The following is a 17,671-nucleotide window of genomic DNA, read 5'->3' as shown; positions in this document are numbered from 1 at the left end:
ACTTGATGTCATTTGTGCAATTATTGCTCTCATGAGCTTCACCGCAACGGGAACATTTTGTTTTTCCATGGCAAGATTTTGCACCGTGTCCAAATTTTTGGCATTTAAAACAACGGAGTGGATTTGGTACATATACCTCCACTCCGATGTTGCAATATCCGGCTTTAACAGACTTGGGAAGAGTTGTCAGTCCGAAGGTAGACAGGTAAGTATTAGTGTTTATGATTTCGGATCCTTGTTTCCTAGTGAACCGTTTTACAACGGTGACACCTTGAGATTTCAGCTCGTCTGCAATTTCTTCTTCTGACATGTCAGAAAGACAGCGTGACCAGTCTCTGACGATGCCTCTACACGAGTTCAGTGTCTTGTGCACTGAGACAACAACCTGGGTGTTTACAAACTGCTGTATACCCAGCAGATTGACAGATTGCTGTCTTCTTACACATTCCACTAATAGAGAACCACCTCTCAGTCGAGTAACATTTTTAACGTCTCCGCAGACACCTTGGATGCCCTTGGAGACTGCAAATGGATTCAGTTTCAATGGACTTCCATCCGCAGCTTCAATAACCAAGAATTTTGGCCAGGAATCAGACACAAATTGAGAAACTTCTTCATCTGATGAAGAAGAAAGATGTCTTTTTTTATTTGCTTTTACAGAACCAGAGTGTAATGTGTTAGCCATGGTAGGGTGATGTGGTTCAGCAACCCTGCTCCCCACCCGCCACCGAGTGTCAACAAAGACGATGTTGCAGTGGAAACCAGACTGAAACATCAGGGCTACAGGGGTGGTATACTCCAGAAACACAGACTTGTATAGCAAGGAGATCTGAAAGAAGAAACGCCAGGCTGGTTCGACCTTTGACATTTTTCTTGAGAAACTCAGAATACAGAGGTCCATATCACCAGATTGGCCCATGAGCCACTGCCTTCTGGCATAAGACTCTAGGCAAACGTTTACGTAATAATTTGGGATGTCAAACACGTAACACATGACCAAGACCAAATAATACATTAATATCAATCACATTTGTGCAAACACAATATTATGCACAGGGCCTGGCATGACCAGCCGATTGATAAGACCGGGCCCATCTTACCACCCGTCTAGGCGAAGTAAGGGTCGAAGTAGTGTGTTGGGCAAAGGAACACAGTTCCAGGAACCAGAGCCCTCAACTACCAGACTCCCGTCCTCCGCCGACACAGGGACGCAACCCACGGCAAACAGGTTGCCCATTTCAGTCGCCTCATACGACAAGCAATGGGAGGCTGTGGAAATATTCTGCCCCGGTTCCACACGGGGGAAGAGCGATTAGCGTTACCCAGCACTCACCACGAGGAGGTTGCTCTTCACGAGTGCCTGAACCGGCTAAAAAATGCACTTTCAATTATGCATTAACTAAAACAGATATATATGGATATCTGGTGGATATAATCGTTCTGTGTGGCCTCGCTCAAAGCATGCCATCTGATTCCGACGACGTGGCTTGTTGCACTAATTGCTATTGTATATCTAGAATGTGGTTGAATACGATGTAAAACAACATTTATTTACCCGCTCAATTAAATGTATCTAGCGAATGATTGGTGCTTTATTTCAGGTGTGGAGTTAGTCGGTCCTTCAAAGCGAGTATTGACGGGCATCGTATGTGAACTATTTTGGACATGCGGTTCATTCATAACAGCAACACTTGCATACTTTGTGCGAGATTGGCAACGCCTGCAGCTGATACTGTCTGTGCCAACGGTTCTGTTTGTGGCATATTACTGGTAAGCCTTGTGTAAATCAAGGTCTGACTCCCGGCTCTAAAAGGGGTGCCCAGTAGAATAGTTACCCGCATTAGCTGATAACGTTTATGTTATATAGATTCGGCGCCTATACAACAATCCTTTTGACAGTGTATGAATTTTATGATTCAAACACAATTCGACACTACCTGGCCGATAATGTTTAAATGAACCCGTATGACTTGGATCGTTTCTCATGATGTCACGACTGATCATGACTTGCTTTATCCTAATTGTTCTGTTATCTACTACTCATATTTAGCATTATTCATATATTCAACATGTACTCAACATCTATTCATATTGTATTAAAAAAACTCGTTTAATGTAATGATGGCTGTAACATCTGCCATGATAAGCTTGCAAGCAAAAATATGTCACTGTCGAATGACTATTTGGAATGAATAAAAGCTTGGCATAGAAGGGGGATACGTGTGGAATGAACAGACGTTTCCTTGAAGATCGTGTTACAGCAAACGAAATATCCTATTTGTGAGTACACATAGTTTCTTGATGAACTGTTTCGTTTATCCGTGTGTGGACACCTTTATATGTTTGAAGGGCACTACGAAATCTACCACTTGTACTGTCGACATTACATGTCTCCATTTTAGAGCTGGTAGTCAATCCTTGATTTGTTCAGATGGCGCCAGTACAGAGAGGGGGCATTTATAATTATAATAACAACAATATATATATCGCAATAATAAAAATAAGCAAATGAGTGAACAATGTTATTTGTACAAGCTCAATATAGTCTAATGGGTTTGGAAGGCCCTAAGGAATTGTGATTGTTTTTGTTGTTTATGTTCCATTTGATCGTGCAGATATATGACAACACACGTTAGCATTCTTTTCAGATTCCAAGATGAAATTTGAAGACATTGTGAAGATCCTGGGTGACTTTGGCTCTTATCAGAAGAAGCTTTACTTCCTGTTGTGTATCCCCACGATATCAATCGGGATGCAGACAATAATGACTGTCTTCTCACTTGGTGTGCCACATCACAGGTACATATTAGTAGGCGCCATTGATGTGGTCATCATGCTACCTCTCAAACACGGCTATACACTGCATACACAAATAACGTCGGTTTTCCGTATATGGTCATTGGACGGGAAAACAACGCTATTTGGACGCTTTCAAACCATGGTTTTTCCGTCCAAATAACGTCGTTATTTGACATCGGAATTTATCAGGAGTACATCCAATGATCACTCATATTTATCACCACTATCTATGCTTACCGCTTCATGCCTTTTGTACTTTGAACTGACGTATTAGGGGATTTAATTGACGGTTCTTTTTGTTTATACGTATCAGACTAGTGTTACTTAAACATGTCTATGGAGAACCGACGGTTTTAAAAGGTACTGTTTCAGAAAAACGTCGTATTAAAAATACGGGGCAGTGGTATTGACTTCTTATTTATATATTGTGTGATGTCAAAACCAATTTTGAGAGCCTTTTCTTTGCTTTTGTCGAGGTGTTCGCTTCCTGACTGGGATAATGACACATACGCCATACAAGGGGACCAACATGCACGTGCCGTCAACGCAGCCTTTCCTCTCCCCATAAAAGGGACACAACTTGACTTTTCCTGTCTCATTAACGACAACACCAATGGGACAGATGGCGAAACATTGTATATTAATACTACTCGCAAATGTGACAATTGGGTCTACGACAACGAGCAGTTCGGTTCAACTATTGTTACGAAGGTTGAAACGTTTGCTAATTTGAAAAAGGATATCGATAAAACGTTAAAACAATAAGATACATACGAATGAAGTAAGGCATACAATTACATGTATGAGATTGTAGGAGAATGAGTGCATAAGACCTGACATTTCACATCGAGTAAGACAGTGCGTCTTATAAAGGAAAGATGTTCACGTTGCTGATATGTCTTGCAATTGTATAAACTTTAACTTTCAAAAGCTTTTGTTATTAGACGTTCCATTAAGTGTTCATTGCATAGCGCCATTGACCCAATATTGTGTTGTTTTGTTCAGTTTGGTTTGGTGTGCGACTTGAAGCTGGCGAAATTTCATGCTCAGATGTTTTTTATGCTGGGTTTCCTGCTGGGCAGTCTGCTTTTGGTTGCACCTGCAGATTAGTAAGTTCCTAATAGTTCCTATCGAGTAGTTCATGTATTTTATTGGTCACAATTGTGATTGACACGTTTACTAACCGTTAACTGTTGTGTAAAACAATATCCGCTTTTTTCTCTTTGTGGAATAGAAGTTTAATGGTGAAAATAATTGTTCAATGCATATACTTTGGGTGTAAACATCTTTCCTTGGCATTTTGGGCAAATTAACAAATAAACATGAATGCGCTATACCTGTAAAAGAGAAATGATAAAGGAAAAGTAATATTGAAAGTGCAATGCTGATGCTGATGTCTCCGAATTGTCTGTGTGCAGCATCGGGCGTAAGAAGATGTTCATGGTGTCAGTTGTCTTGCACATAGTATCCACCATCTCGATAGCCTTTGTCTCCAACTTTGCCACCCTCGGTCTCCTCTACTGCATTATCGGGATGTCATGCATTGGCGTCTGGAGCAACAGCTTTGTTGTAGGTAGGAACTACTTTGTTATCCTAATCAAGGTGATGGATTGTTACAGAAAGAGTTAACATATTATGGATCCAATGTGCTTTAACTTTTTTACTACATGTAACCCGTGAAGATCCGGGGTAGAAATTGGTCTTCTGAAACCCATGCTTGCTGTAAAAAGCGACTATGCTTGTAGTAAAAGGCGATTAACGGGATCGGGTGGTCAGCCTCGCTGACTTGGTTGATGCATGTCATCGATTCCAATTGTGGATGGATGCGCATGATATTAATCACTGGATTGTCTGGTCATGACTCGAATATTTACAGATCGCCGTCATATAGCTGAAATATTGCTGAGTGCGGCGTTAAACAACAAACTAACCAACCAATCTTACTACATGTATCAGCATATTGAAATAGGTTTGGTAAGAACTATTTCTTGAAACGAGATATAATGAGATATCTCTTTCAACACAGTATTCTCATAATGGGCCAATTGTATTCATAGGAAACGTTTTATAATATGTATTAAGTTCAAATTTGAGATGGTCCTTAACACTTTATTTTCGTCAGCATGATCAATCTCAAGGGACAAAGAACAGTTTTCGATGTTCATAGGACAATAGTATAAATATTTTGAAATATGTCTTAACTATATGCTGACGATATGTCTTGTCAATGATACTAATCTACAGCAGACAATTGAATGTTACACAAACGGGCGGTTTTGAAACGGTGTGAAGCAAGGGAAAGTGTAAATTGTGTACTTCTATTTTCCATGTTTGTAATTGAGGGAACAGCGTAAATCTATTTCAGTGCCATATATACACGCGCATATATATATAAACACCAGGCGTCGCACAAAGTCCTGTGGGATATCTGTCCATATCTGCTGGAGCATGTTTCGAAGTTCCTGGAGTGTCTGTGGAACACGTGGTTGATCCATCTCATCCCACGTGTGCTCGATTGGTGAGAGATCAGGGGATGACATTCACGCTGTTTTGTTGAAGAGGGTCCTGAACAAGTCGAGCAATATGAGGCCGGGCGTTGTCATGTTGAAAGGTAATGCCTGGGTCATGACGACGCAAAAACGGTAGAACCACACGGCCGATGGTCTCGTCGCGGTAGCGCTGCCCATTGAGATTTCCCTCTACAACTACCAAACGGGTCCTTTGTCTTGCTGTAAGCCCACCCCGTACCATAACGCTGCCGCCCCCGAACCGATCTTCCATGACACAATGATTGCCGTAACGTTCACCTCGACGTCGGTACACTCGAATCCGTCCATCGCTGTGGCTGAGGTGAAAACGAGACTCGTCAGTAAATAGAACTTGTCCCCACTGCATGGCCGTCCAACGTAGACGCTGTCTGCACCACTATAGACGTGCTTGACGGTGGTTTCCTGTCAAAATGTTACGTCTGGTGGGTCTTCTGGCGGCAATCCGTGCACATCTGAGGCGACGGTTTGTGAAGACATTCGTCGAAGGCCAGGGATGCTTCTTGCAGTCACTGTTGCTGGCTGGAATCGATTTCGTAGGTGTGTTGTTCGAATCCAGTTGTCTTGTCGATTATTGGTTACGCGTGGCCTGCCACTCCGAGGATGGTCTCTGACTGCATTCGTCTGTTGCCAACGTTGCCATAAACACCAAATGGTCTTTCTGTGGACGTTAAATTGTCTTGCAACATCACGTTGACTCGATCCTGCTTCAAGCTTACCAATGGCTCGTAGACGCTCATTTTCGGACAGGCGTGGCATTTCGTAATGTTGAATAATTGCGTAATTTTGTTGTTTTTCTGAGTGGTTGTCAGCACGATGCTTAACAATGCATATGTAATCCCGTTAACGCACATGTTTATATATATACTTACATCAAGCCCATGAGTGAGTGAGGTAAGATTTAACGTCACATCGGCAGTATTTCAGCCATATCGTGACGAGAAGTACATTAATAATACACATAATTATACGAAATAAAAACCTGTCGACGAAGGACAGTAGAATAACTAGAATATCACAGACTTGATTTAAAACTAGTTGTGAATAATAAAAACAGTAAGCAGTAATGAACATCACAATATAAAAATGGGCTAGAAATCGTCAGCCACTGAAAGGAGATCACCATACTGGGGACCATGGGGACTTACAGTACCTTAGCTTCCTGCACGGACCCCGGCAGGATACATCAAGCCCATGATCATGTACTGGGGAAATAAGTATTTGAGATGTTTCATGATTTTATCAATGACCATTCGAATGCTAAACATGCTGATTGATATTAATTAACATATCGTTGATTTTCACGTAGCGCAATAATCAATAATTGAAGCAACTCCACTGACATGACAGACTAACGTCTTGTGCCTGTGTACCGATACCAACCCCTGCATGAATAGTATGTGATTTGTGTGGAATATAAAACAGTTTAAAGACACTTTCCTGCTAATAAAAAAGCAATGTGCACTATGCAGTTAACATAAATCACCCGTATTACGTGCCCACTATGGCATGCAGGGACTGAATAGGTAACCAGTATGCGACATTGCTTATTGACATTACTCTTGATATATGTAAGCCCTGATTTACCAGGCATATAGTTATATGTTTTACAGGTCACCGTGGCACAGCTGTAATAATTTGACTGCGGCGTGAAACAACTTTCACTTCTTTCCATGTAGTTAACTCGTCTCATGGTGTCTTTGGTTTCAGGTGTGGAGTTAGTGGGGCCTTCAAATCGTGTTTGGACGGGAATCATAGTTGAAACATTCTGGACAGGTGGATCTTTAATTGTAACCACTATCGCATATTTTGTACGTAATTGGCAACACGCGCAGCTGATAGGTTCAGTGCCAACAGTTCTGTTCCTGTCATATTATTGGTAAGTCCCTCGGTACACCTACAGGGCTTGCTGGGACCATCTTGTATAATCATTTTAAGGATCTGAGGACTCATGAATATTAAGCGAACAAGACACAAGTTTTGTTTGAATAGCTCAATATAAAGTGACAATTTGCTGCATTTTGATAGTGATTTCTAAATGGTTAATAACTAAATGTGGTATGTCTATATTTTTCATTTAAGCAAGAAAAGTGGTGTTAGATATCATGCTTTAGCAATCATTTAAATGGGCTCGTGTCTTCCTAATATTCCCACAGGTGAATGTTTCTTACAAACTGCAACACACCATTTTAGGTTGATGCCGGAGTCTGCGCGCTGGTTGCTCAGTAAACAGAAGTATGAGGAAGCCGACCAGATATTACGTCATGCTGCCAAAGTCAACAAGGCGACCTTGCCCTCTGATATGTTCAGCGAAAACATGCAAGAGCAGAAGACGGAGGAACCGCTATGGCAGATGTTCAAACGTCCCGCTTTGGTTATCCGCAGCCTCGTGTTGTTTCTCAATTGGTAGGACTTATACTTAAATAGTTGTATTACCTGTTTAATATTAGTTGTTTCATAAGCGTTAGTACCGAGCGAACAGTTTCACTGCCACAGACGTGATACATTCTACATGCCATAACCCTCCCATCACAGATTTTAGCGTTAGAGTCGCTCTCAAATATTGGTTGACTCAGCCCAGACGAGATTTCGTGTATAGCACCATGTCGCTGGAATAATATGGTGTTAAGCTACATTCTCTCAAAGATCATAATGGATAATGAAGAAAATGTAAATTCACACAAACACCTTGGTGTTATATTGTCGTCATTCGGCAAGTGGCCATGTAAAATTGATGAAGGTATTAAAAGATGATTTATACAATGAGAAAGCTAAAGTTTATGCTCAGTCGTGGTGTACTGAACAAGATATATGTATTATTTGTTAAACCACATTTTGTATATGCATGGGAAGTTTGGGGCGGTTGTACCTTAGAGGAGAGTGACAGATTAGAAAAACTCCCAACTTGAAGCTGCAGGAATTGTAACATGTTTACCAAGCTGTACTTCTGTCAAAAAATTAGATTTGGATACTTCCCGTGAGCCCTTATCAGAGCGTATGAGTAAACGGAAATTGTGTTTATTTCATAAAATAAATTAAAATATGACACTGTCATACCTTAAAGATGTAGTACCTCACTCTTTCGGGACAAAAATAACAAACAGCCTTAGAACTGCTCATAATATAACTATGCGTTTCTTATGTACAAAGATTTCTGAATCGTCGTTTATACCATCCTCTATTAAATTGTTGAATACATTACCCATTCAACAAAGGAATATTGAAACCTTCTCTCAATGTAAATCCAGTTTTTAGAACGGGTAAGTCTAAAGTTCCATCAAATTTCTTGTAAATATTGACCTGATGCTAGTGTGCAATGCAGTTGTACCTACTGATGTGAACGAACACATTTTTTTAGGAATGTACATACATATTTAAAGAAAACAAACACTGTTTGAGTGAGCAATGTTAATGTACATACGTTTCGTTATTTCTGTTCTTCCCTTTCTGTCATTAAGTTATTAATTGTAAAAAAGCACACATGTAAATCTATGGGATAGGGCGTTCTAGGTTGTTATAACTTGTGCCCAATCCTTTTCATGAGAATATAATGTGTTCAAACAAACAAAGATCAGAATCGGGCAATATTTCGGATTTTGTTAAACATGACCTTCAGATGAATAACTAAGTAGTCACAAGAAGTCACAATCTTTCCTTCATTTACCGAGGTACAGACCCGTAATGCCGCGGTATCAGGAATCAAATCATTGCGTCATGTTCCAGGTTCGTTGCCAGTATTGGCTTCTATGGACTCGGCCTCAACGTAGCCAACCTGGGCGGGAGTGTCTACACTAATTTATTCATTGCTGCTTTGACTGAACTAGCTGGCCATGCCTCATGCCTTGTACTCCTCAATCGCGTTGGGAGGAAGTCTTTTCATTGCTTCGTAATGATCCTCGGCGGGTTGTGCTGCACAGCTACAATCCTACCTGAGCTCTATGGAAATGGATGTAAGGAATCATTCCCAATTGATTTTTTCCTGGCCAACAAGCTAATGAGTCATAAAAACGAACACAATAATATAATGCAATCATCTCCACTTCAAGTGAAATGTCAGATGCCAAATACTCGGATTCAAGCAAACCATTTAGGAAGTAATATTAAAGAAGTGACTAGCCATCACGGAAAGTAAAAATTTAATACAATTGTTTGTTTAGAATATCTACAAGTATTTGAAAACCCTGCTGTGCTTAGACATCTGCAGGATATGTCATTATGTTGTCTGGAAACTAGGGCTGGGACGAGTCCAAATTTACTCCCCGGGTACCAGACCCCCCTATTACCCGAACCTACCCGGGTACCCACTGCAAGTCTCAAGAGTTGGGAACAAAATGTCTGATTTGTAATTGTTTTACCGTAGCCCTGGCTAAAACTATTTAGATACATGTATCAAACAATCAGATCATGCGTTCACTGAAGTTGACAGAAGCTTTATCTTTACTCAAACATATACATTTCAAAAGGAATGTGTGCATCGTCAGAAAGAAATTCGAACATTAGCGACATGTAGTGTAACCATTGAGCTATAGTGAGTTTTTGTCATCAAACAATATATCACGTGGCTAACCACGGGTCCGGGTAGCCCTGTGGGTACCCGGGTCTTACTCAGGACTCACCCGACCCGAGTACCTGAGTTACCCCTCCCAACCCTACTGGAAACCATGGAATCTTTTTTTCAAAAATTGGTAAGTCAAGTCAAAGGTCAAGGTCACCTTCAAGGCCACTACCTGAAAAACAGTTCGTTTCAACGCTAATTCAGGAAGAATTTACCGGAGGTAAAAAAAAACAGTTCAGCTTTTGGGCAGGGTAGAGATCTCAAGAGGTTGAAGATGATTTGTAAAATATTTTACCATTTTCTTCAAAATGCAAGATCATTAACTAAAGATCAGTTATTCCGGTACTATACCTCTCTTCGTGATTATTTGACGACACATCCAACGAAGGTTCCAAAGAACCCTGACCGCCTAATCAACATGAAGGCTGTGTGGGGTCTTGATCCCATGTCAACAATCCTGTTTCATTGCTTTACCCCCTAAATTAGAAAAAAACATCGAGTTTTAGAAACAAAAATCACACGCAGAGCAAATAGTACGTTGGCTGTAGACACCAAGATACAAAGAAAAGCCAGGTTTCCACAACAATATAATGGTGCGTCGTCTATCATTTACGATCGGGACAGGACGATTTACGTCTTCGAAATATGCTGGTCTGAATGTTTCGCTCATTCATTACGAGAATTTAGAACCATGAACGCGAGAGATTGATTGAGATAGACCAAGCCTTTTGCACATAGTGGCCATTCTTATGTATGTCAGGTGATTATAATCGTTATATATCAGTAGAATGTCATGGTGACCTAATCTCAGTGAATAGCATTTGCCATACTCTCTGTTATAAGGTGATTTCCAAACTGAAACTCAAAAGTTAACTCAGAAATCTGTTCGTACAGAACTAAATTGCGAAATCAATAAAAGACCACACAAGACCAAGGAATAACTAACAATTTAAAAAATATTTCACCTTGGCGAACTCAATGTATGTGTCAATATCATGTATTCATTCAGCATTACTCATAACTATAATGGATGGTTAGTTACTCGTATTTTCACCGCAAATCATTTACCTAAAATATATATACCTACTCCCCAGCTCTCAACTGGCTGACCATTGCCTTAGCTTTGACTGGTCAGGGTTTTGTAGTGGCCAGTTTCGACATCATCTGGCTTTATTCTTCGGAGCTCTTCCCAACGGTCATCAGAAGCTCGGCTCTCGCAGTGGCAAACATATTCGCCAGGGTTGGAGGAATTATATCCCCATACATTGCTGGCCTGGTATGTTTTTAAATCATTTCTATCTGTTTAGTTGTCTTTTGTGGCAATGTTTTCTCATAAGCTGATAGTACATGTTTGGTAATAGGTTTGGACTTGTCCGCAAAGACATCTTTATGGAACCACACGATCATGGCACATATAACAGAGACGGGCTGGTCTAAACATAATTTTTATAGAACAAGATCAATGAAAAACTGTTATTAGTTGAGATCCATTTCCAGCACTAGACATGCAATATAAAAGTTTGAGTCATAGTTTAATTCAGTTACAGCAATGAAAGCATAATGTTCGACTAAGGTGGTGCTGAACCATCAGAGTATGTCTGGTGAAGGCCGGTAGGCCAAAGGTTTGAGACTATGTTTATTTATTTATTTACTTGAATTCCCCTCTGAAAATGGACACAAAAGGATCTATCTATCTATCTATCTATCTATCTATCTATCTATCTATCTATCTATCTATCTATCTATCATCTCTTCTGTGCGTGTGTGATATCAGTTGGCAGCATTGCAGCATCGTCAAGCAAAATTCGATTTGCGAATGATATGGTCAAATCAGGTCTGATATTCTGACAACGTTCATTTGCAACTGTCTGATCATGGAACAAATACTGCATATCTCATGTTATGATCTATTTTTGAAAATATATTTGTGATCGATTCAAAACCTAATTATTTTTGTCACAGGCTCTCGTGATTTCTGGAGACTTTGGTCGAATTGTTCCTCTCATTATTATCGGAACATCAATGATTGTGGCGGGTCTGGCAGCTTTGCTGTTGCCTGAAACTGTAAACAACCCACTCCCCGATAATATAGATGATGCATGGCGGATGCAAAGGTAATAACGGCATTAATACCTAGTCAAAACTATACACACAGCCTACTACGTAATTAGAGGCAGAGCCGTATGCTAGCTAGATGGTTAAAACGTCGGCATGTCGTGCTGATGGCCCGGGTTAGATCCTCAAATGTGTACAATGTGTAGCGCCCTTTCCCGGAGAAACCTTTTTGGCTGGAAACCTACACTGCTATGCTCGGCAGCTTGAGACTCTATACCTAAGACTGTCACTGCTACCTACAATAGCGTGCCTACCCACACATACATCACTCCCACCAGCGTCAGAATCCACAACTACATACATTGACAGGGCTGTGTGTCTACCACCGGCGATATGACACAGAACTATGTGACTGTGAAGATATCAGCCTGACCAGCGATAGCTACAATGCACCTTCTCTCACAAAACTATGTAACAAATGAGTAATTCCTCCTCATACATAAATATTTTACGATGAAAATATACCAACTGAACCCCGTCGAGTTACACTCACGCCAGTGGTATAATCATTGCTCAACAGACGCCTATATGCAGCTTGATTTAGTGTTCCTGACTCCATTCCTTTTCTTTCATCAGGAGGCGCCATTCTGACGACACAGGGGCTGATTTTATCGACTCACATGGTGACGAGATTGTGATTCTACGACCAGTAGAGACTCAACAAGCTGTGAGGAATAACGGAGTATCAACATCGGCCAACAGAACACTTGAGGTTTTATGAACGCCACTAATAACCATCATCAGAAATCACAATAAACACAGCCACAAAACAGGTAGCTCGGTGCACAGGTGGATATTTGCTGCATATTCTCACGTCGATTATCTGTACCTTTTCTCCGGATTACCGATTGTCATATCTCTCCCGCTTTTAGATGCGATCGTTTGGCCACCGGGTTTATCTGCGTAGTCCACACAAGGACACTTCCCTCTTACTGATAACGTCGTCCGGTATATGATGCATCAAGTTGCGAGCGCATGTTCGAATCTCCATATTCGTGTACTAAACAACTCTTCGTTCTTCATTGTTCTTTATTACTTATCGCGTAGCTATCTTAAATATGCACATCTCGTTCTTCATTGTTCTTTATGACTTATCGCGTAGCTATCTTAAATATGCACATCTCTCTCTCTCTCTCTCTCTCTCTCTCTCTCTCTCTCTCTCTCTCTCTCTCTCTCTCTCTCTCTCTCTCTCTCTCTCTCTCTCTCTCTCTCTCTCTCTCTCTCTCTCTCTCTCTCTCTCTCTCTCTCTCTCATAACGTATGTTGAATTGTAGGAGGCGTCTCACATGTACAACCGACTTGTCGGAATTGCTTCCCTGGTTCCTCACTGGTATTCTGACTGCCTATAGCTATATTAGTACGATGCGCATGAAAAACTAATATGTTTCACTATTGATCATATGACATTCATTGAAGCATTGGCAATGAATAGTGTCTTTCGTGCATTTTCAGTCGTGATAATGTAATATCTACATGTGGATGGTCTTGTGTCCGAACATTATCAGCATGGAAATCTTGAGCACAATGCTTAGGCCATGACGACATCTCCTTGGTAGATCGGACACTGGTGGCTCGAGCGAAGAATTGCTTACAAATGACAGTCATCTGCTGCCCCTGACCTCACACAGACGGCACCACAGTGTACTAGTCAGCTGTAGTAGATAGATCATTTATTGATACAAAACTGTGAGGTCACAGGCCCATGCAACATTTAGGAAGGTTGTGTAAATCATAAACTAATTTCTAACTGGCATAGCATGAAAAAATATAACTTATCATTACCTTGTCCGGAAAAGTGAAATTTGATGATAAAAAAACAAAGCAGATGACATTAAAACCGATCACCCAAACGCATCAAGGCAACGACCATGGTAACACACTGCACGTGAGTTCCGTGCAAATTGAAATGCACATGCGTTCCCCCATTTCTTGCCCTATAAAAATCCACCAAGATCGGATAACATTCATTCGTTATTGAATTGCTACCACATGCCAAGATTGACAAGAAATCAGCAACACCAAGCCCTTGGATGACTGAAAGCTGGACAAACCGCCCGGCAAGTAGCCAATGCATTTCAAGTCCACGTAATGACCATATACAGGCTCCAGCGGTACCAGACCACCAACACCACAGATGACCGACCAAGTAGTGGAAGACCAAGGGTCACCACCCGACGTCAAGATCGTCAGATTTGGGACAACATCTTCAAGATCGCTTTGCTACTACTGCGGAAAGTGCTCGACAGACCATGGGGACACACCAGCGACACATTAGCGCGGACACTGTTCATCGACGATTGACGAGCAGACACCTCCACTGTCACAGGCCACACCAAGGACCCATTCTGACACCAAGTCATCGCCGGGACCGTCGTCATTGGGCAACACAGCACCACATTTGGCGCCACCAACAGTGGAGAAGAGTCCTCTTCTCAGACGAGAGGCGTTACTGTATCTCAACAGCCGATGGCAGAGAGATAGTCTGTCGACGACGTGGGAAACGTGATTCGGATGCTTGTGTTGTTGAGAGAGCCTCGTGGGGTGGTCCGAGCATCATGGTGTGGGGTGTCGGCCCTGTGATCTTCCAGAACATCAGTCCAGGGAGAGGCAATGGTGTCACGACAGCTCGGTACATTGATCAAGTCCTGGGACCACACGTCATACCTCATTTGGCATGTCGCTGCAACCACGGGTTTCAGCACCATAACGCTCGTGCCCACACTGTGAGAGCAACAAGAGACTTCCTCGAGCAGAATGGCATCAAAATCATGCAGTGGCCTGCCCTCAGTCCCGATTTAAATTCCATTGAGCACCAGTGGGGCGCGATTCAAAGACGGCTGAATGAATGACGACCGAGGACGACAACAGCAGCTGAACTGCGCCAGCGTTCCTCAGAGTGTGGAATCAAGTACCTTTGGCCTTCATCAACCGACTCATCCATTCCATGCATAGACGTTGCACGGCAGTCATCAATGCACATGGCGGACACAGAAGATGCCATTTTCTCAGAGAATAGTGTTGTGTGTCACTTTAAGAACATTTGACACTTTAATTTCATCTTTGATGATCAGTTTTGCCAAGTTTCATCTTTTTATTATGTCTCAAAGTATGTTTACAGTGTTTGGACAAATAAGGTTTCTCAGATATCTATCCATTGTGACGTTTCTTTTGTGGTTCAGTATGTTTATATGGCATAAAAACAGGTCGTTATTTTCATATCAAAAAAGATCTGGATTACACTTCATTATAAATTACAAATTTATTACAGATTACAAATCTTAACTTCTTTGAGTGACATTTAGGTGTTGGTACACGGTGAACACGGGAGATATAGTTCTATAGGCATATAAAGTCTTCATTACAATGAATGCGACGTTTCGGTGAAGATACCAACACCGTTATCAAGCATGTGATGTACATAAATAATAAATAGGAAGATTAAACACAAGAAGTTGAATTATGTTTTACAGAAGAAGAAGAAAATTAGTTTATTTATGTGTCACACAGTGTACAATGACGAAGATGCAGTAGTGAATACTATACTTTTAACTGTCCGGCCAACATGGGACATATACATTAGAAGTACATGGTCATTAGAAATTGCATTTCAACACAAAACATGACACTACATTGCTATAAATCCTGGCAGGCTCACCCGTGTCTACAGTCATCACCCCCATCACCCGTGTCTACAGTCATCACCCCCATCACCCGTGTCTACAGTCATCACACCTATCACCCGTGTCTACAGTCATCACCCCCATCACCCGTGTCTACAGTCATCACCCCCATCACCCGTGTCTACAGTCATCACACCTATCACCCGTGTCTACAGTCATCACCCCCATTACCCTTGTCTACAGTCATCACACCCATCACCCGTGTCTACAGTCATCACCCCCATCACCCGTGTCTACAGTCATCAACCCCATCACCCGTGTCTACAGTCATCACCCCCATCACCCGTGTCTACAGTCATCACCCGTGTCTACAGTCATCAAACCCATCACCCGTGTCTACAGTCATCACTCATATCACCCGTGTCTACAGTCATCACCCCCATCACCCGTGTCTACAGTCATCACCCCCACCACCCGTGTCTACAGTCATCACCCCCATCTCCCGTGTAGTCATCATCCCCATCACCCGTGTCTACAGTCATCACCCCCACCACCCGTGTCTAAAGTCATCACCCCCATCATCCGTGTCTACAGTCATCACCCCCATCACCCGTGTCTACAGTCATCACACCCATCACCCGTGTCTACGGTCATCAGACCCATCACCCGTGTCTACAGTCATCACCCCCATCACCCGTGTCTACAGTCATCACACCCATCACCCGTGTCTACGGTCATCAGACCCATCACCCGTGTCTACAGTCATCACCCCCATCACCCGTGTCTACGGTCATCAGACCCATCACCCGTGTCTACAGTCATCACCCCCATCACCCGTGTCTACGGTAATCACACCCATCACCCCTGTCTACAGTCATCACCCCCATCACCCGTGTCTACAGTCATCACACCCATCACCCGTGTCTACAGTCATCAGCCCCATCTCCCGTGTCTACAGTCATCACCCCCATCACCCGTGTCTACAGTCATCACCCCCCATCACCCGTGTCTACAGTCATCACACCCATCACCCGAGTCTACAGTCATCACCCGTGTCTACAGTTATCACCCCCATCACCCGTGTCTACAGTCATCACCCCCATCACCCGTGTCTACAGACATCACCCCCATCACCCGTGTCTGCAGTCATCACCCCCACACCATACCCTTTTACCCATACCTCCGCTCAGCAACCCGTCCATCCATCCGCTCCCTCTCACCACTCCCCCAACACCTTGCCATCTTTCCCCAAGTCGAATCAGCCACCCATACACTCATCTGATCCACACTCACGCCCATCTACCCACCCTCACATCTTTGGACCCATCTACCATCACACCTATCCCTCAATCAAGTATCATCACAGCCATGCACCCACCTATGCGCCATACAGCCATTCACTCTGACATCCAACCATGCGCCCACCCAACTATGCAGCCACCGTCCACCTCTCCTCCGTCATACGTGAATACCTGCAATCACACAGCCATGCAAACAACCATACAAAGGCATGTTCACTCATACATACATAGGTATGTCATCTTATATCATGCATAGGCATGTAACACTCACTCACTGAATCGCACTCTCTCTCTCTCTCTCACACACACACACACACACACACACACACACACACACACACACACACACACACACACACACACACGTTTGATTTATTTAGTCTTGCTTTTAAGAACTAGAACAAAAACAATGTTGCTATGACATAGCCTCAATAACAGTTCCATCCCTTCATCCAGCGACACAGGGGTGCAACCCACGGCAAACGGGTTGCCCAATTCGGATCGACTTTTACGACCACCATAGGGGTGCTGAGGACCCATTCTACCCCGGGTTCCCATGGGGCTCACATTCGTTAGTGCTAAGTCGTGTCAAAACTTTTGTGTCATAACAACTGGTAGTCTGTCACTGATGGGTGCCTTGTATACCCTGGGCTAGCTTGAGTTGCACCTGCAATTCAATTTTGCCGTAAATTGATTGCAGCCAGGGCCAACGACCCTCATAATACGGCGCTGTTGA

At 42.6% G+C, this 17,671-nt stretch overlaps 2 protein-coding genes across 2 annotated transcripts; both read left to right on the top strand.

Annotated features, from left to right (window-relative positions):
- Positions 1–694: 694 nt before the first annotated feature.
- Positions 695–12,736, top strand: LOC125373293 (organic cation transporter protein-like). The gene is made up of 7 exons (XM_048384293.1): positions 695–791; positions 2,649–2,799; positions 7,539–7,751; positions 9,069–9,295; positions 10,995–11,176; positions 11,863–12,014; positions 12,592–12,736. Exons 1-7 carry the CDS (start codon positions 695–697, stop codon positions 12,734–12,736), a joined length of 1,167 nt encoding a protein of 388 aa, XP_048240250.1.
- Positions 12,737–15,633: 2,897 nt separating this feature from the next.
- On the top strand, positions 15,634–17,040 carry LOC125373292 (extensin-1-like). Its single transcript, XM_048384292.1, has one exon. It carries the CDS (start codon positions 15,634–15,636, stop codon positions 17,038–17,040), a length of 1,407 nt encoding a protein of 468 aa, XP_048240249.1.
- Positions 17,041–17,671: the final 631 nt, after the last annotated feature.

This window comes from Haliotis rufescens, unplaced genomic scaffold (assembly GCF_023055435.1).
Source record: "Haliotis rufescens isolate VD_foot unplaced genomic scaffold, xgHalRufe1.0.p SCAF_5, whole genome shotgun sequence".
Lineage (NCBI taxonomy): Eukaryota > Metazoa > Mollusca > Gastropoda > Lepetellida > Haliotidae > Haliotis > Haliotis rufescens.
Note: the sequence above shows the minus strand (reverse complement) of the source record. Positions and strands in the feature narration are given on the sequence as shown.